The 20,921-nt window shown below is 38.3% G+C and overlaps 1 protein-coding gene across 1 annotated transcript in view; it reads right to left on the reverse strand.

Moving 5' to 3' along the window:
- RABGAP1 (RAB GTPase activating protein 1) overlaps window positions 1-20,921 on the reverse strand; it is a 130,669-nt gene that overhangs the window by 68,994 nt on the left and 40,754 nt on the right. Inside the window, exons 3-11 of the mRNA XM_012721214.1 lie at window positions 18,928-19,162; window positions 17,825-18,029; window positions 14,349-14,523; window positions 13,649-13,806; window positions 10,073-10,183; window positions 9,386-9,452; window positions 8,647-8,749; window positions 7,578-7,747; window positions 1,333-1,507 (exon numbers count right to left, since the gene is read on the reverse strand). Coding sequence (XP_012576668.1) covers window positions 1,333-1,507; window positions 7,578-7,747; window positions 8,647-8,749; window positions 9,386-9,452; window positions 10,073-10,183; window positions 13,649-13,806; window positions 14,349-14,523; window positions 17,825-18,029; window positions 18,928-19,162 — 1,399 coding nt within the window. The remainder of the gene's footprint in view (window positions 1-1,332; window positions 1,508-7,577; window positions 7,748-8,646; window positions 8,750-9,385; window positions 9,453-10,072; window positions 10,184-13,648; window positions 13,807-14,348; window positions 14,524-17,824; window positions 18,030-18,927; window positions 19,163-20,921) is intronic.

Genomic DNA, 20,921 nt, shown 5'->3' on the forward strand with positions numbered 1-20,921 from the left:
AGGTCATGTGTGGAAGCCACATTGTGGCAAGTGACCTGACTGCTACAAGGTGAATCAGTTGATGGGAGAAAATTTTTGCACACAATACTAATGATAAAGGACTGACCACAAAGATATACAGAGAGCTGATGAAACTCAACAAAAATCAAGTGAACAACCCCATCAAAAAATGGGCACAAGAACTACAAAGACACTTCTCCAAAGAGGAAATGCAGATGGCCAACAGGCATATGAAAAAATGTTCAGTATCACTTGTAATAAGGGAAATGTAAATCAAAATCACAATGAGATACCATCTCACACCAACGAGCATGGCACATATTAAAAAAACTAACAACAACAAATGTTGGTGAAGATGTGGAGAGAAAGCAACTCCCCTACACTGCTGGTGGGAATGCAAACTGTTCTAACCACTATGAAAAGCTGTGTGGAGCTTCCTTAGGCAGCTAAAAATGGAGCTCCCATATGATCCAGCAATTCCACTCCCAGGTATCTACCCAAAGAACACAAAAACATTAATTCAAAAGGTCACTTACACCCCTATGTTTACTGCTGCTCTATTTACATTAGGGAAGATGTGGAATCAATCCAAATGCCCAAAAATAGATGACTGGATCAAGACGATGTGGTACATATACACAGTGGAATATCACTCAGCAATCAAAAAGATAAACTCATGCCTTTCGCAGCAACATGGATGGCGCTGGAAAGCATCATGCTTAGTGAAATAAGCCAGAAAAAAAAGAAAAATACCTGATAATTTCACCCATGGCAGGAGTTAAAGGGGTCAGGTGAAAGAAAAAAGCAATTGTAATAAAGTAAAAATGAAAGTCAACGAACATCTATAAACCAGAGACATTCTTCTGGGGTGGTGAGGGGAATAGGATCAAAACTGAAGTGGGAAATGTAGACAGGACTATGGTGATAGCACATGGGTGGGAAGTCTACAGGGCTTAAAGCTGGGATGAAAAATATACAAAATGAATGATGTAAAAACAATATTTAAAACTTAAAAAAAAAGATGAATCAGTTGGGACTAGATATTTAGGTGAAAGCCATGTCAAATATGCTCTAGAAATATAATACACAAATCTAGTAAGTAGACTGATATTTAGAAGAAACACTGATTATAAATTTCATTTTTCCAACTTGATTACAAGTAAGGTTGGTCAGACATTACTGATTTTTTAGTCCGTTGCATACAGCAGATTGCTCACAGTAGTAACTGAAAGCATTCCGATTATATAGCACGTCATCAATTTCCTGGTAAAATTGTAATAGCCTGCAGGCCCTACTCCCCCCAAGAGTAATTAAACTCTCCCTACAATTTACCTTCCTCTTCATCGTCTTCTGGAGGAGACGGTATCATTGAACTTTGAGATCCAGACTGTGGCAGGCGAACTGAGGGACTAGCTGTAGTTTTCCTCCTCTCTCTCTCTGATTCACTTTCCAAGCACACAACTTCATATAGTGTGTCAGTATTGTTCTTTCGCTCCTTTTGTTTTATCTTGAAAATGAAAAAGCATTATTTATTAAGTTGAAATAATATTCTTTTAATTTTTTTAATTAAGTATAACTGCTTTCACCCAAAAGATGAGAATAAAAAGATACTACTTTTAATAGCTACACTACAGGTACCCTTTTCTAAAGAAAAAAAGTATGTTTAGATTTAAAAACTCTCAGGGAAAAAGAAAATGCCTACTGAGTAGGATGCCAGACCTATAATTTTATTTACTGTCTCATCAAATACCCAATTGCCAATGCATAGAAGGGTAACACTCTGTCTCTTCCAAGCGGCTTGGCTTTAAGGTGCCCTCAAAGGTTTCTTATATGAAACTATGCAAAAAAAATCTTTGAAAATACTCCAGGGCCTCCCTGGTGGTGCAACAGTTTAAAGCATGGCTCTGTGAAGCTATCTGCACCTACTGTAGCATGAGTTCGATCCCCAGCTAGGAGATGACCCACATGGCTCAGCAAACTTGTCTCACATGCTGTTCCCCTCAGCCGTGTATTTCGGTCAATCCACCTGTTCTGCTCTCCACTCTGGATTCACTTGCTGGTGAATCCTCTTACCTCTGTACCTCTGTACTTTACCCCAGTTCTTGTATGCATTAATAAATTTTTTTTTTTAAAAAAGGAATATTCTGCAACTGAAAGCTACCAAGTAGGGGGAAGGGAGTAGCAGATAAAGTAATGGAATCCACAAAAATGTTGCCAATGTTGTTTGTACTGTGACTTTATTTTAAGGCATGCCTAGTAAGGCATGTGCTAGGGTGTAGTGTATACTTTAGAAATGATCAGTATTTAAGCTTAACTAGCCACTATCATTAACTGTATTAAAATGTCACCTGCCCTTAATGGGATTTTAAATTATCAAAATTTATACTTTATAAAAACAATCTTATCTTCTCACAAGCCAGCAAACTTCTGTCTCACCCGCTGCTCCCCTCAGCAGTGTACTGCAGTAGATCCCTGTTTTGCTCCCCACTCTGTCTCTGGGGAATCCTCTCACCCCCTACACCTCTGGTCTACACCCCAATTCTTGTATGCACAAATATATCTTTTTAAAAAAGGTTTTAAGTGCCCTGCAATCTCTTTAGCAATTAAAAAACTGTATAATTCTATCATTTTAATAATGTTTAGGTGGGGCGAGTCCTTCCAGGAGGTGATATTCAGCTGGTTATCTGGGGGTCACAGACTTTCCATTCTAGAACCACAGCCTAATTTGCTGTCATCTCTTAGACATAGACCGGGAGCTGGTTGACTTCTGCTCAGACTTACTTGAAGCCCCTGTGACCACGTTTTGCCACTATGCCAAGGTTGAGCTGGTTCCAATGCCTGGTGAGATACCTACCACTAGTCAGAGCTTGAAATAAAAAGCCAACAATACCAAAACGGGTTGCTTTAAACAGCTCACAGTTAGGGATGTGCTCACTGCTGAATGGCTTAGGGGTCACTGAGGTGTGGGTCTGGTCTTATTTCAGTGAGATCATGTGGTCTCTCTGGTCATGAGGTCTAAAGAACAATCCAGCATCTGATTTGTATTCGGTTTAATATTTGAGTGTTCTTGGACCATATGCTATTAGACATGCATGCATGCATGTATGTATTTATTTATGCATACAGAACTGGGGTACAGGCCAGAGGTGCAGGAGTGGTGAGAGAACTCACCAGAGACAGAGTGGGGAACAGAACAGGCAGATCATTGAAGTACACTGCTGAGGGGAGCAGCGGGCGGGTCAGGAGAGGTCTGCCGCGCCATGTGGTCACCTCCAGGGCAGGCGAGGATCAAACTCATGCGGAAGTGGCTTAAGCTTGTTAGTGTAGTGCTTTAACCTGCTGGGCCACCAGGGAGGGCCTAGACTAGCATTTAAATAAAATGTGCCCCAAAAAAGTTTAGTTGATCTTTTATTCACCTTAGGTTACTTAGATGGTTTTTGTTGCTGAAAACATAAATCTAAGAAAGTAATCTTTCTTTCCCTGCTAGTTTTAAGAATTTCTTCTCTAATATATAACAACCCCCATGGTTGGCATGGCTTTTAGACTAAAAAGAAGTTACTGGGGAAAAAAAAAAAAAGTTACTGAGTCACCAGATAATTTTAGTGAAAGGAAAAAAGCAAATTTTAAACAACTATTAAGCTATTTTTCTGTAATTATCTTACCACATTGGAGGCAATAACAAACTATATGTTACACATTTAAACATTTAATCTGTAGCACTGTTTCTGTTCTGTCTAATGAGAACTGCGAAGGTATTAAATTCTAAAATCATGCTCCATTTAAGTAAATCTAAAAATACTCTTATAGAAAGACGTGTAGAGTAAAGAGCCCAGGTGAAACTCTTTGAAGGCTAAGGAATGCACCTGGTTCACACCACCTATCCCCACCCCACGAGTCCGAAGCTACTGTTTTATATCTCTGGATCTTTATAGTGAGACTACTGTCCTACCTCAAGGATCACTGTGAAAATTACTAAGACAGAAAGTGAAAGTGACTAGTAGAATAACTTTCTAATGCCATGAAAGTAAAAGATGGAATAACTTCGTTCGTTCAGTTCTAAGGAGTGATTTAGTAGTATGCTAAGTCAGCAAAGTATTTAAATTCTTCACACTGTAGCTCCACTTGCCCACTGTAGCCTTTACCCCCCCCATGACTACCAAATAAGGAGAAAAATGAAAGATTATTCTCAGAAATTCTTTGCCCTCCTCCCAGCTTCTACATATAACTTCCACTTTCCACAAAGAAAATATTGACAATTCAGTCTATGTTTAGCTTGTAACCTTAACAGACTGTCTAGAATAATCTATCAGGCTAAGTCTCAGGTATGCATGTTTTTGACTAGTTTATCCACCCAAGCCATTTGTTAATCTAATTAAAAGAGAAAAATACAAGTACCTATACTTTAATATTTAAATACCCTGCATAGGAATAAAATGTGTATCTGGCCCTCCCTGGTGGCGCAGCGGGTTAAAGCACAGCACTGAGAATCTAAAGCCGCTTCCGCATGAGTTTGATTCCCGCCTGCCCCGGAGGAGACCACATGGCGCGGCAGACCTCTCCTGACCCGCCCGCTGCTCTCCTCAGTAGTGTACTTAGTCGATCTGCCTGTTCTGCTCCCCACTCTGTCTCTGGTGGAGCCTCTCACCGCCCCTGAGCCTCTGGCCTGTACCCCAGTTCTGTATGCACAAATAAATAAATCTTAAAAAAAAAAAAGTGTATTCCTATGAAACCATGCCATCTTTGAATACAAATCTGCATTAACATAAGACCTCAAGGGAAATGCAAGAGCAGGGAACTCTGATCTATTTTAAGTAAAATAAGACTGAAAAGGCAGAATGCTAGTTAAAGAGAATATCTATTTTTTTTTTATGTACAAATTTGTACCTTAAACTTTTAAAATAATGTTTGTGAACTGGCTTTCTTTCTGAAGCATTCTTCCTCTGATCCTCCATCTCAAAACTCAATGATGTTTTTGATTTCATTCTTTCTCTGTGGAACTAAGATCCCACATTTCAATAATAATTGTTACGATGTGTAAAGGTCATACTATTTGACAGGAACTAATTCAAGTGGATTGAATAGTTTCTCAGTGTCACCTAACACTCTGAAGAAGGTTCTAGTATCACTGCCTTTACAAACGAGTAAACTGAGTCTCAGCAAACTGAAGCAACTTGCTCGAACTCATTAAGGTAGTCAATGGTGAGATCAAAGCACTCGACTCCAAAGCTAAGTCCTGCATAACTATCTGCTGGTCCTCTCTCCTGCCACACTAAAGAGCCAGGAGATCAGTGCTGAGACACAAGTTTACTCTTGTCCCTTAAGATAACACTGAAAGGAAATCTCTATCTTCTGTTTTGCTTCCTACCTTCCTAAAATTACTACTGATAGATAACTTGGAAACAGTGAAACAAAAATACTTATTATAGTAATCATATGCATGTAAAATCACATAAAACAGTATAATTTTGTATCATGAAAGGTCAAAGTTGCATGTAAACAAAATCACTTCAACAAATATTTAGAGACCTACAATGTTCTTGAAATAAATCAGAGAATGAGCTACATCAGAAGTAGTGCCTTAGTAAAGGGTGCTAATGTGGAAAACAGAAAACAAAGTCTATCATATAGCATACTGGCACCATCACAGGAAGAGCAGGCAAACTGCAGTGTTAAGTTGGGTAGTCATGAATTGCTAAGAAGTAAATCTAAGGATTTGAAAAAAATGAACTGAAGGAGGTGTATGGTGGGAAGGGGAGTTCAGGAGAAAACCATTTTAGGAGGCAGACACAGTTAACAGCAAAGGCTCTGAAAGCATGGTTAAGGCACAAGAAGTGAGGAAGAAGGAAGATTAAGACAGTCATCGGCTTATGATATAACTGGCAGCAGATGAGATGGAGGACTGTAAGCCACTGTAAGGAGTTTGGCCCTTTACCTAGTAAAATAAGACTAAGAGAGTTTTGAATGATGTGAGCTGACATTAGGCTGCTATGTGAAGAATACACAGAGGGTATAAATAGCAATAGGAAGATGAATGCTACTTAAATAATCCAGATAAAAATAAAGATTAGATTAACATAATCTGGAAGGTGAGAAGAGATCATACTTAGGACATGGTTTAAAAATTAACAGCTTTTCCTGCAGATTGGATATGGACTGTGAAGAATGAAAGAACAAGATTCCTGGCCTAAGCAACTACCAGTAAGTGTCCACGAGCTGAGCTATGGCAACAGGTAGACTATAGTAGGGCTGGGTGATGAGCTAATGAGACCATTATGGACCCAGTTTGAGAAATGTTCTGAAAACCTAGTAGAAAGAAAGAAAGGATATTTAAGGAGGAGGGAGAGATCATCTACAGCAAATGTTGACAGACCAGATAAGGGACAATCACTGGATTTAGTGGTTTAGATCATTAGTGAACTTGTGTTCTTTGAAGGAGTACTGATACAAAGAAAAAATAATTGAGTACCTGGAGTCAAAAAAAGTTGAACGAAATGAAACAGGTATTAACAGTGACCCACCACAGGAATAGAGAATGCAGCTAGAATTTCACCTTTAAAATCAACTGCAAGATTACATCAATAATCAGACAATAATGGATTTTCTGGAATGTCTACTGTATAATCCAAAATTACTAGATGAACATGAAGCTGTGACTCATTAGGTATCAAAATTAGCAATCAAGGATTCTGAAAACAGTTGTTATAATTACACACAATGATACAAAAGAAAATCTGCCTAAAAAAGAACAAAGAGGTTATCTTGTGAGAAAAACGACACAAATAAAGAACTAAATGGACATTCAGAAATAAAGATCTAAAAATATTTTCAATTTGTTGAATGAGCTGAACATCAAACTGGAGATGACTGGAGATATATCAATAGAAAGTATACTTCCTAAAGAAAAAAAAATAGGAAAAAAGATTTAGAAAAATAAAGGAAGCATCAAAAATTCTATAAGATAATGTCAAAAGGTCTTAAATATGTGTAAATGAAATCCTGTTAGGAGACAAAGAGAGATGGGCAGAAAAAAAAAATTGAAAGAAATAGTGGGTTAGGATTTCTTAAATGGTTAATAGAACATATAAACCTGAAAATTTAGGAAATGCAGCAAATTCCAAGGAAAATCATAGTCACTAAATGTCTGGAAAGCAAAGTAAAGATGTAATCTTGAAAGCAGCTAAAGAGGACTCATTACAAACAGAGAATCAACAATGTAAATAATTACAGGCTGACTTCTCATCAAAGACAACGGAAGTCAAAGACCAAGAGGGCTTATGTCACAAAGTACTAACAGAAAAAACCATCAACCAGAATCCTAAACAGTGAAATGTCCTACAGAGATGAGAGTGAAATTAATTAAAGATAGTGGCTGACAAGGACCACTAGCTAGAAAATGGGTTCTTCAGGAAAATACAAAGAGCAACAAAATGACAAACAGGTGGGTAAAAATAAAGACAGTTTGTTTTGTCTTCATATATTTAAGAGACAGGACTGCTTAAAGATCTTTGATAACTTAATGATTCCTGAGGCTCAGAAGTCTTTCCTCCTCCCCCGCCCCCATAATGCTTGAACAGTACCTGTTTTAGTTTCAAAAAGAAGTTTTCAGTAGTACTACGTTTGCTGAAGGGCCAGAAGAGTCTTTCATTAGGTGAGCACACTCGAACTTTTGTTTCCAGGAGAAATCGAACAGGTTCCTGCACTTCTGTTATGACCAAGTCAACAGCGGTAGTCATAAACAGTACTTTGTCTAGAGAGAAAGGTGGGAAGAGTAAATTTTTTACATAAAAATGTATATGCTACATGACTAATGTAAAAGCAATCATTCAGTATCTTAATGCAGCCCATCAATAAAACATCAGTTAAATAGCTGCTTTGAAAATATTTCTCTGCCAAGAATTGTCTTCTCAAGTAAAATCACTAAAGTGGTATTAGTAAGTGACAATAGTATACAGTTTAAAGTTCATGATATGTCCTGTCAGATTGTTTTGCAAAAGTGGCAAAAAGCTTCTTATGCTACACTCACCAACAGTGGACATTCTCAGCTTTTAAAATCTTAGTTAACAATGACAAATGTTTGTATCTGTAAACACTTAGCCATAGTACTGTTAACAAGAAAAAGTGATATTCAACAGTAAGAGGCTCCTGCTGCAATTTTTCAGAAGAGAACATTACCCAGGCATTAAATGACATTTAGAAAAAGTATGAGCTATCCTGGAAAGAGCTGTTTATCGACAGAGTATCAAAAAAAACTACACCGGAAAGCCGTCACATCAGTCCCTTTTGGGTAAGGCCTAGGGAGTACGATAGTTTTACTTCCCTTTACATGCTTTGAATGTTTAACCATGTGGGCATGGACTATCCCTCACAAAAATAAAACTTAGGGGTCAGTAAACGAGTAAGTACATAAAAAGAAAAGGAATGAGGGGAGGCAAAATGAAGAGACAGCGTGGGTAAACTAAGTGTCAGAACATGGTATTTTGTTTATACATCAAATTTAGTTATAAACTCAAAGAACTAACAAATATTTTGGTTTCACCAGAATCAGGTTAACACAGGGTATTTTTTCAAATACATGGGCCTAAGATTTTATCCAGAGTATGTTCTTGGATAAACATGTGTGTTCATGATGTCAACAATCTATATTACCTTTAGGAGTTTCTTCATTGACAACTTGAAAATGTGGAGATTTTGGATTCCAGCTCCCAGTAATCACATAGGACTTACCATCTGAACTTTTGCCCATAGATTCCTGAAACAAAGAATAAAACTAACACAAATACCTAAGGAAGAGAACAACGTAACCTCAATTTTGCTGCCTTTAAAAACCAGGAATTACAAAAATAAAAGAAGATGAATGGGGATTGAGAGGCTTGCATGTGAATGATTATGGTTACGATGAAAAACCTATCAATTACTTACAGCAATTGTTACTCAAAGTTATAAGCCTGTAAATCATATCAAACTGTGCAAATATTAGGTAAGTTCACTACCAGAAACTACACTCAATTTCCTGTCAAGTGAATAATATATAACGATGTTCATATAATATCAATAATACTAATGCCACCTAATTTTCTAAGCTCATGACAGTTTGCTAAGAATCCCCTCATAAATGTTCTCCTTTGATATGCACATCATTCCTAAATGACAGATAAAGAGAATTATCACTATAGTCAAGAACAAGATGAGGTGAGTGAGGGTCAGACTAGTAAGTCTCAAGTCAAAATTAAGAAAAGTCCCTACCTTTGTTAATTGTTTTAATGACAAGAACACCTTCATTAACATGCTACCATGAGATTCAAATGAGATTAAGTGAAATAAAATTGAGAAAACAATGCACAACTTAAAAAAAAAAAAAAAAAGAAACACAAAAAGCAGTCCTCACCAAGTCTAACAAGTGCATGTCACTATTTCGCACATCTTTTCCGGGGCTAAGGAGAAGCCCAAAACACCTGCAAAAAAAAAAAAAAGAACAGGTGGAAGTTTGGAAATGATGTAACAACAAAAATGCTTCAGTTCAGTCATCTGAAAAAATTCTTGCAAACAAGTTAAAAGGACAACCAAAACTAAACCAGAGCGAACCCCAAAAACCTGAGCGCTGCCACCACCAGGGTGGCCGGGGGGGGGTGCGCTGCTCTGAGGGGTGCAGGACTGGGCTTCGGGGGCGGACAGGCAGTCTTAACATAAAGCTAAAGAGGTGGAAACCTGCACCTTCAAATCACTACAGTGCTGTAAATCAACATTACCTCAATGAGAAAATCAAGATTACAAACATATTCATCTATGAAAAAAAGGCCACACTGAAGTTATAAAGCAGCATAGCCAAAACAATCCTTCTTGGAGAACAGCAGATCCTACTGTTACCTTTCATCACGCCATAGCTCAAGTCAGCATAGCAGCTGAAAACTTCTGAGAAATAACTCAAACTGAACAAAGTCACTTCAACAAGCAAAAGAATTCCCTAAGGGAAAAATATTTTGCAAATACATTTTTTTAATATAGTATATGACTACTCCATTGTACTGGTCAAAACTAAAATCTGTATGTAAGCTGAACTTACTAACTCATTTACCTTTCAATGGCAAGTTCTTTATTAGTTGTCTGTTGCACATAGATGACAATCTTCTTATCAATACCTTGGCGGAGTTTAAAGCACTGTCTGTCCTTATCTTTGGGAACTGCGCTGTAGAACAAATTTCATCATTAATTTCGCAAAGTATTTTGTGATATATACAGATGCTAGAGCAATTTTTGTTATGATCGGAAAGTCAGGTCCAGAAAAGAACCAAAGATTTTATATTTTCTTCTGTGCCTGGCTTTCAAATCATAACCAAAATTTAAAAATCATCATTTGCTGTTTGTGTGAAAACATTATCACTGTATTAATCCACTAAATCATCAATGGAAGCTAGAAAAATTATTCCTAGGCCTTCTAAAATGTGGCTTTAGTTTTATCTCTTTTATGTCTGTGAAAATTAAACATTTGTAAAGCACCTATCACTGCACCCAGCACACAGGCACTCAAAAAGTGTTTATTTGCAGGCCTCCCTGGTGGCACCTGGGGTAAAGCGCGACACTGTGAAGCTGTCCACAGCCCTGCAGCACCACTTCTGTCCCCGGCCAGGGAGTGACCCACATGGCACAGCAGACCTCTCCTGTCTCGCCTGCAGCAGTGTATTTCAGTCAATCACCTGGCCCGTTCCCCACTCTGTCTCTGGCGAATCCCTTCATGCCCCACACCGCTGGCCTGCACCTCAGCTCTTGTATGCATCAATAAATTTTAAAAGAGGGGGAAAAAAAAGGTGAGGGAGTTATAGCCAGTAGTCATCTATTGCCTGGCAATGCCCTGAAGCAGTGATAATTATATAAATAATGCTAAAAACAGTTAATAAAATTCAGCTTAAGAAAAAAGTTGAAAATATTCTTAAATGACAGTTCACCAAAATAATCTGCCAGTCTCCCACACACCAGGTTCTTTAGCTACTTTGTTCTCAAAAGAGCACATCTCCCAATGGCAACCAGCCAATATGCAGCCAATCAAAATTTTATCTTTATTACTGTGCAATTTTCATACAATGGCAATGAAACTATTAGAAGACAAGAGTAACTCCTAAAACTAAAAAGTGACTCTGAGGAAATAAAATTAGTGTGAAGTCCAGCTACACTAGTATACTAGCCAGTTAAGGCATGATTAGAAGAGATTTAAAACTCACAACATCCCTAGGAATGACAAATGGGCAAAGAACAACTTCCTTCCACCAAACTCTCAAATTTGAGACTAAAAGGACTTTACCTACAAGGTTATGGACAAGTCTCAATTTTTAATTGATAAAGACATGAACTACTCTGTATATTCTTAGATGATGAGATATAAAAAATAGTATCTCTTGGCCCTCCCTGGTGGCACAGCGGGTTAAAGCACAGCACTGAGAATCTAAAGCCGCTTCCGCATGAGTTCGATTCCCGCCTGCCCCGGAGCTGACCACATGATGCGTCAGACCTCTCCTGACCCGCCCGCTGCTCCCCTCAGCAGTATACTTCATGGATCTGCCTGTTCTGCTCCCTACTCTGTCTCTGGTGAAGCCTCTCACCAGAGGCCTGTACCCCAGTTCTGTATGTACAAATAAATAAATCTTTAAAAAAAATAGTATCTTTTAGCAGATTTTAAAACAATGGATATAAAGTTGTGCCTGGTATCCTGAGTCTGGAGGGCAAGAGCAAGCTGCTTTAACAGGAAGCAGACTAAAGAGTTTATGTGATCAACCCATGCAAGCTCACTCTACCGATGCTGGTGTAGTCGCTATATCACTGAATGGGCCTAAGTAATTTTGCATTTTATCCCCATTGTATAAATTAAGAAACTGAGATACAGGTTTAACATCTCTGGGCTTTCCTTTTTAACCTACAGAATAAAAACTAAAACCTCAATCTATCTCATGATATTACTTAATAAAGTAAAAAGAGAAAAAAAATGATAACTTTGGATGGTATAAGTGAAAAAGTTCCATCTTCCTGAGGGTTAACTTAAGAGGCAGGGGTTTAATGAACACTGAAAGAATTATACTTTTCTAGGAATAATGACAAGCACTTATTTTTGCCACAGCATTTTGTCTGCGTTTGTTATGGCAAAACCACAATCTGACCTGGGTGATGGCTGACTACAGGTATCTTCATATACAAGGTGGTAACTCCTTGGCATATGATGGAACCACTACATAAAAGTGATTGTGCTTGACAACTTCAAATTTGACAACTTCAAACTTGACAAAGACATACATACTTCTGTTTTCATTACAATGTTAGGTTACACAGTACTATTTTCTACTATAAGCTAGACATTCAGTAACCATACAACAAAAAAAACAAACTCCTGACAAATCTGAAAAGCAAAGTTTTACCATCCAGGAATTTGGTGTAGCACCTCTGTGGTGTGAGGGTAAAAGGACAGGGGTGTTTGTGACTGGGATTGCGCTGCCTGACTATGCCATTTCTCAGAAGTTATGCCAGTGTCTCTATACTCAAAGGGCGTAAAAGCCTTTCCTATTATTACAGAAATTTACATGCATGATGTTCACAGTTATCTTCAACAAAGAGGAGAAATAAATTTATATGAAACATTTATTTTTTAAAAAGAAAAAAATACTCCCAGTTTGCAATGATAAACTGTACTTCCCAGGCAGCAGGCACATTGCAGGAAGGATCAGGTCACAGTGCTGCTGTCAAAACAGAAACGCAGCTTGGGGACAGCAGAGCACACAGTGAGTGCCTCTCCCTTCCAGATCCACAGTCAAGCTGCAGCTGCACAGTACACCCAATTGGCCAGCAGGTGGCGTGACTACTCCAAAATCTTTGAATTTTCCTAACAAATAGCACTTTTTAATTCCAAAGCAAAATGTTAGGTGTCTTTCCTATCTGACATCATTTCACTTTACCCAGAAGCAGGGAAAGAGTTTCTGTATGCACCTACTGACTATGATCCCAAGAAGTTCCCATTTTGGGCTATGGAGAAAATTTTAATCATCTTGAATTATAATATATTCAAGTTAGAAAGGATTTGCGTCTAGCCACCTCATTTTATACTTCAGGAAAAGACTGCCAGTATACTGCCAGATATAAAGGAATTTGGAAAAGGTGATGCTCTTAATAGCAATAATGAGACAAGACCTACGTTTTTGTTATTTCCAGGTTCTCTTCACAATTCAAGGAAGTTATCATTTTACTTAAAAATCCAAACTAGCTAGCTATTTCTAACCCCAAATAGATTGGACACAGACCTCACTTCTCCCCTTTCGGTATGTTCTGGTCAACTTTAATTACAAAACTTGGTTTTAGTAAGTTGGATTAAAGTAAACTAACAAAAGCTAGTCCAGCTGGCTCTGCACCTACCCATATTTTATATCACCAGCCAGTTACTTTGACCTGACTGAAGAAAATGGTAATGTGATAGATTTCTTCACATGAAGTTTTCTATTGTTTAAAAATTCTTCACATTGTACCGCTGCATAATTGTCTACTTTCTTTATCACTTAATAAAACCCTCCATCTAGAATGTAACCATCATATAGTATGAAAGTTATATAACGTGACCTAGTTTTCCGTGAATCAGATAATACCGAATGCTAAAATGAGTAAAAACAAGATGCTCTACCTAAAATAACCTTTACCGTCATCTTCTTTTATTTCTAAAGATACGGAGAAGGTAAAGATGTCACTGTCAGGAGTCTGGGGCGCCACGGTGGCTGAAAGTGGGGTCTGCTTGGCTGAACGGCGAAAGGCAGTGGCGAAACTGTAAAGTATCCGGCTTACCTGCAACCAGACAGGTAGGAAATGGGCTGTCACCACAACAAATAAACAACTCTCATTAGGACTCAAGGTCACCAACTTTGTCAGGGGAAGTAATTCATCTTTCCCCCACTGATTCTCTGTAATGTGTTATTCCCATAAAGCAAGCAATACTAAAAACGGCCAGAGGAGAGGTTGTAGAAGTGATTATAAATGTGAGAAACTCAACCAAAAATGATTTATTACATTGGTGGAAACTATGTGAATATACTGAGTAGACAAGATAGTCTTACAAGGACACCAAAGAATGAGTTGCAAATGTGTGATTGCTACAGCCAAGGCTCCTACCTAGCCCCAAAAAGCAGTAGCCAAATCGTTTCTGACCCTCATACAACAGCACGGTTCTGGTCAGCCGAACACTCAACTTACGGAGACACTTCAGACCATTAGCTGGAACAAAGGACGCACTGGCAGTTTCCCCTGGCCTGTCAGTGTCACAGCACATACTGCAATCATTTCAAGTGAGGGAACCGAGGACGCGTCACTGACAGTTCCTAAGGACTTACAGCTTCTTGTATTTCACACCGGAAGACGTGTATCCTGAAGAGCTCTGCATTGTAGTGACTTTCAGTGAATGCAAAACAGTCACTCTCGGGAGTGCCATCATGGCCTCTGACACAGAAGAGGATTTTGTAGATAGGGTAGTTTGCTATTTCAGTGTTTGTCTGAGGATCTAAGAGTCTGTTCAGAAAAAAAAAGATAAAAAGAGATTAGACCAGTCCTAGACCATATTCAGTATAATCATATTAGCATTAAAGACTTCTAGCAAGAATATATAAATCACCATTTTGAAAGCTAATCATGTTCATCTTAAACCCTGACAAATAATGATGGGGGAATTAGTGAAGTTTTTGATTACATAAAATACCACTTAACACCAATAATTCCCTCTCTGGGGGAGGCAATCAGAACAGCATCACTCGTATCAGTAAGTACGTATTTCTGACATAGTCTGTAAGTAAATAAAGGCTAGGATCAGGGCAGACAACCAAAACAGAGCATTAAAGCCATGCATTGCAGTATTGCCTAGAGTGACCTAATACGCTGTGTTATTAACAAATATTTAAAACTTATGTGTTTTCTCAGGGTGAAATATGGTTTTTTAATTCATGGGATGAAGGGAAGAGACTATACAAAATGTTACCACCTCCCATAAAAAAGATCATTAATAAAAACAGAAGAGTGCCCCTTAAAAATCCAAAGAATGTCAGTCAAAAATGTACTCATTCAACAATTATTTGCTATGTACAGCATTTCAGCTTTAAGCTGGGCACTGAGAACAAAAAGGGCATAAGAAGAAGCCATGTACTTTTCACCCTGAATGGGCCCTGCTGGAAATACCTCCTAGGAGAGGGGCTTCATGAGGCTTAAAGGCATCATGGAGCAAGGAAATGTAGTTCTCAGGTGAGTGGTGCAAGGGGTTAAGTCGCAGCACAATAAGGCTACTGGCAGCCACAGCACCACCTGACCCCTGGCCAGGGAGTGGCCCACAGGGAGCAGCAGACCTCACCTGAGCCGCCCACTGCTCCCCTCTCAAGTGTTTCATTAGACCTGCCTGTTCTGCTCCCCACTCTCTCTGGTGAATCCTCTCACCACTCCCTTACACCTCTGTCCTTTCACCCCAGCTTTTAGATGCATAAATAAACAAATTGAATCTTAAAAAAAAAAACAAGTTTTCTCAGATCTTCATGGAATTGAAACATTATTTTTAAAAAGTTCAGTTGGGGGAATAACTACGAAGAACATAGCAATGAGAGCTAACAAACTTTATTAATGCTTTACATAGATTAATAAAACTAAAATTAGGACTTGTCTTTATAAAACAGTTCTTTAAATACTCAAAGAAAATAATTATATATGCAAGTAACTGGAATATGAAATGTTTAACTTACTATTATCCACATACAGCTACTACCCTAAGACCATGAAAATTCCAGAATGCTCCTGGGGGGGTAGAGAAACAGGTATCCTCATATACTGATGAGAAAAGTTAAAGTGTATCAATCTTTCTACATGGTTATCTGGCAGCGTATCACAAGCAATAAAAAAGGGCAAACTGTTGACCCAGTAAGCTAGGAATTTATCCTAAGGGAACCCTTAAAAAAAAAAACAAACCACAAAATTTACCTCAAATATACCTAGTCATAAGAAAATCAAAGCACTTACATACACATATAATAAAAGCTTAATTAATATTGGCCATTATTATCAGTGCTCTTTCCATTATAAAAACTAAAATCCTACATTATTTCTGAATAAGCAATCATGTGCCACTATCAATTAAAATGTTTACTTACTAATATGAAAGGAGGTTCATCAAGAAAGCATATTACAAGATTATGTATGCAATTCTGTTGTTACAAATGTTGATTCTAAGGATTACATATTAAATATGAATATATGTGCAGGTTTATACACATATGTACAGACTTATACAAATATATGAAGAAGATCTTAATAAACCAAGATGTTAACCATTATCAATTGGAGGGCAAAATTATAGAATTGCCCAGAATTGTATTTATTCCTATTCTAGTTTTTTCTGAAATAAGCATATTTTCGTCATTGAAAAATTCTTTTATTTTAGTTGTGTTTATCTGACTATTTAGAATTCTGTATTTAGCTAATCGATAAAAGTGGTTATCATTTACTGTTACTATGTCCTACTTAAAATAAATAAAGCCATATCCAGACTTTTCTGGGCCTCAGTTTTCTCACCTTAAAAACTAAGGGACTAGGCCCTCCTTGGTGGCGCAGCGGGTTAAAGCACAGCCCTAAGAAGCTAAAGCCACTTCAGCATGAGTTCGATCCCTGCCCCGGAGGAGCAGACCTCTCCTAACCCACCCGCTGCTCCCCTCAGCAGTGTACTTCGTCAGTCGGCCTTTTCTGCTCCCCACTCTATTTCTGGTGAAATCTTCTCACCACCCCTGCACCTCTGGCCTGTACCTTAGTTCTTTATGGATAAATAAATAACTCTTTAAAAAAAAATTAAGGGACTGTTCTGAAATAGTTAATTTCTACCATCAAGTTTTTATAATTTATAAAATCAACATGAACCTACATGCATATAGAACCAATACATGAAGCGAGTATTTCTATTGAGGGAACATGGGAAATAAAAATCAATCTTATAGGAAGAATCTTAAGTAAACTTTTCAACTAATCAAAAACATTTACGTTTTGTGTTAGAGATTTATTTTATTTATTTGTGCATAAAAGAACTGGGTGTAGGACAGAGTTGCAGAGGGTGGGGTGAGAGAATTCACCAGAGACTAAGTGGGGAGCAGAACAGGCGATCTACTGAAACACACTGCTGAAGGGAGCAGCGGGAGAAACAGGAGGGGTCTGCTGCGCCATGTGAGTGAGCTCCCTGGCTGGGGATTGAGCTCAGGCTGCAGTGGCTACGGGCAGCTTCATAGCACTGACACTTAACCCCTTGCGCCATCAGGGAGACCCCAACATTTACATTTCTAATGTGCTGCTACACAGGATTGGTGTGGGAAAGATTATTAAAAACTGTTCAAATGAGGGGCTTCCCTGCTATTGCAAAGGGTTAAAGTGAAGCACTGTGAAGCTGTCGGAAGCCACTGCAGCATGAGTTTGATCCCCAGCCAGGGAGCCGACCCACATGGCCCAGCAGACCTCTCCTGTCTCACCTGTTGCTTCCCTAAGCGGTGTATTTCAGTAGATCACCTTGTTCTGCTCCCCACTCTGTCCTGGTGAATCCTCTCAGACATGCCCCCTCTCCCTCTGGCATATACCCCAGCTCTTATATAAGTAAAATAAATCTTTAAAAAAAAAACGATTCAAATTAGTGACCATTTTTCACAAGGGTGATGATCTCAAGAAGTCATAGTAACTAAGTACCAGATGAATTAAACATTACATGAGTGAGATAAGTATTTCATTCACTAGTGCTTCTTAAAATGATGGGTTAGAATTCTGATCAAATGTTACAAACATTTTACAAAGCTGGTCTTACCTCACAGTTCCTTCAGATACATTCGGCACTGAGAGGGTTACATCAAGTGAAGTCTGCCCCTGGCTTCTCAAGATGGACATCATCCTTAAAGCTTCCACTTCACTCCTGGGAGCATTGACTGAGGCACAGCCCAAGTAAGTTAGTTTGCTGAAAACTACACTGTCTTCATCAGCCACTGGTGTGAAAGGACTTGTTCCTTCAGAATCTGAAAGGAGCAAAAATAAGATGGATATTTTCATTTTGATGGTCTGACAACACAAAGATCAAGTAAAATTCTTTCTAAGTTCTAATACTAAGTACTGATGAAATAATATACCAATCCCCAGAAGAAAGGCCCACTAAAGTCAGAAGTACCACACTAGTAAACTGTCACTAACACCTACATTTTTAGGTATTGTTGCAGTGTCGATTCTAAACCTAAAAAGTAACCCGAGGTTCAGACCTGACATATCTATCTGCTTTATTGGTTTGACTTTATAATTTATATTTAAGTAAAAAAATAAATGTGGCATTTCACCACTATGAAAAATCCCAAACCGTTCATATTTTCTGATCTACGCTCATAATTTATTTGTAACCATAGCCACTTCATTCTGTTCTCTCAATTCCTTGATTCCCTCTCCCAATAAACACCTATAGTTTCAACACTCTCCTTTTCCCAATAAGCCTTTGTCTTTGCCACGTCCCCTTTCCCCATGCCTTTCAGCTCCCTTTTTCAACTTGGTAACTATCCCTAGCGAGCTTTAGTGTGGAGTGGGTCTGTAGCAAACATGATTTTCATCAAGCATTATTCCTCCACTTCTCTGACATTGTGCTCAAATTCCTTCTTTCCTGGAAAAGTCTTTTTAAAGTATTTGGAAAAGACTCCCTCAATGTCATTTAACCACTGTTTCTTTCTTTGGTATCAGTGACATCCTTTAAAAGGAAAGTAGATCGAAACCTCTATTTTACTCCTCCCACCTCCCCCTGTAACTATAATCTGGAGAACCTAGAGAACAGAGGTAATGGTTTTTGCTTGCTCAAAATCAAACATGGTACAAGGCAGACACTCAAATATTAAAAACAATAACCTTCAGTTACGCAAGCAATGCAGCAATCCTAACCTCCTTGTCCAGTTTTTACTGGCAGGCTCATCTCTGGCTTTTGGAGCCCTACTAATGGCACAGGGTTAATGGTGGATGAAGCTGAGAGTTGATTAGAAAGAGGCCCATCTCCTTCGCCATCCAGTTGTGACCTTTCCACAAGCTCCTTGTCCCCTGGCTGGTCGTCCATTGGAGGATCCATCAGCACATCTGCTAGCTCTTTTTGCAGCTGCTGCTCACTTCCATTCCCTATAATCTAAGGGTCACAAATACATGCAATCAGCAAAGTGAGGAAGAGCGGCCAGTACTGATTAAATGGGTCTGTATTCTAGAGAAATTCATCAGCATTTCTTTTGATACAAAGATATCTTCTGCACTTTTTTTAAAAAAATAGAATACATCAAGATCTACAATAAGAGCTGCAGCTGTTCTCTTAACTTTTTTTTTCCATGAAAAAGTATACAATGAATGAGACTAATACCCAGAAATATGTGATTCTGTCAGTGACACTAAGTTTTCTACAGTGCCCTAAATTAACTAAAATATCTGCAATTTCACTTGTCAGTGAAAAATACCTTTAAGAACAGCTTTCACAGCTTCTCTTATCATTAAGAAAAAAGGAAAATGTGCTTGCTTCCCAAAGTTATCAACACAAACATACTTGTGATGTCATAAATTTTTATATGCATTTTCTCAACTCCTGTTCTAAGTAAGTCTGAGAGCAACTTCTCTGATAGGCAAAGGTCCTTATAGTTCAGATACATTTGAATAAAGCTGAGGAGACATATGTATAAAATGGCCTGGGTATAAAAGCACTCTATGTCAATGATGCCAAGCATTTTCTGAAGTCATGACATTTTATTATTATTTGCTCAAAAAGGAAAGTGACAGATCAAGAGAAAACTTCCCAACGCTATGAAAAACACAAGTGACAAAACCTAGTACTGAAACTAAATGCTTATTCAAGAATTAATAGGAGAAATAAGAATTCATTTAAGAAAGGAAAAGTCATGAGAAAAAAAAGGGGGGAGGAAATGATTTAGGAGGCCCCTGATGACTAACACTGAACAAGTTTAATGCGTGGGGTGATGAGATTTTTAAACTACATGAGGTCTTCCCAGGAAAACTTACGCTGAAGTTAGGAAGCAGACAGTTCCAGTGACAGAGCTATCTCCGAAGTACCAAGCAACCCAGTTCAATCATCCCTTTATACACTAAAACACTCAAGCTCCTCTTGCTGTAAATTACAACTGAAAAACAGTCTTGAGTCTGTTTGCTGACATCTTCCTGAGGGTAGTCTGACATGGCGGCTACTCAGGACTTGGGGATAAGGACCAGGCAGGTGCTCAACCTCTTGGTTTTAAAGACGACACTGATTTCTGTGAACTTTGTGTTATGTTTATAGTCACTGCTGGTGGAACGTTTAAGTGGGCTAGGTTATGGCTGGTCCCTCATATCTACAAGTGCAGTCAAATTTCATTCTTTCAGTAACTCTTCTTCCAAAGGTTTTCTAAAGCACCTAAAAATGGAACTAAAACTTAGCTCCTATCAACCTCGTCTTTTTCAGAAATGAAGAAACACTCTATCACCTGCAGTAAGCAAGACAGAATCTGATGCTAAACTGTTTTCCAAGCAGAAGGGGAAGTGACATAAGTAAGATAATTATGGCTTCACGAAAACAGATGGAGAAAAGATATTAGAGTCCATGTTTAAGCAATTAGTAATTACAACTAGGAAGGCTATCATTAAAAGAGCAAAGGAAATTGAAGAGAAGACATTATATTGTATATACTATAAGTGTTGTTCCTCGGTATAAGGGGTTATAAGGAAACCCAGCTTTTGTGATGAGAGACCGGCTACATTGTAATTGTAGTATTTTCACCAATCACTGAAATATACCTATCCCTGAAAGAAACTTTGTCTTTTCTGTTTATATGTGTTTATCTTGCACTCTTCCCTCATTTATAAAGTCTATAAACATCTGTCTTCTATTTCCTTAACTCTTCCTTAAGGGC

The sequence above is a fragment of the Condylura cristata genome, unplaced genomic scaffold (genome assembly GCF_000260355.1).
Source record: "Condylura cristata isolate star-nosed mole 26May11 unplaced genomic scaffold, ConCri1.0 scaffold00006, whole genome shotgun sequence".
NCBI classification, from domain to species: Eukaryota; Metazoa; Chordata; class Mammalia; order Eulipotyphla; family Talpidae; genus Condylura; species Condylura cristata.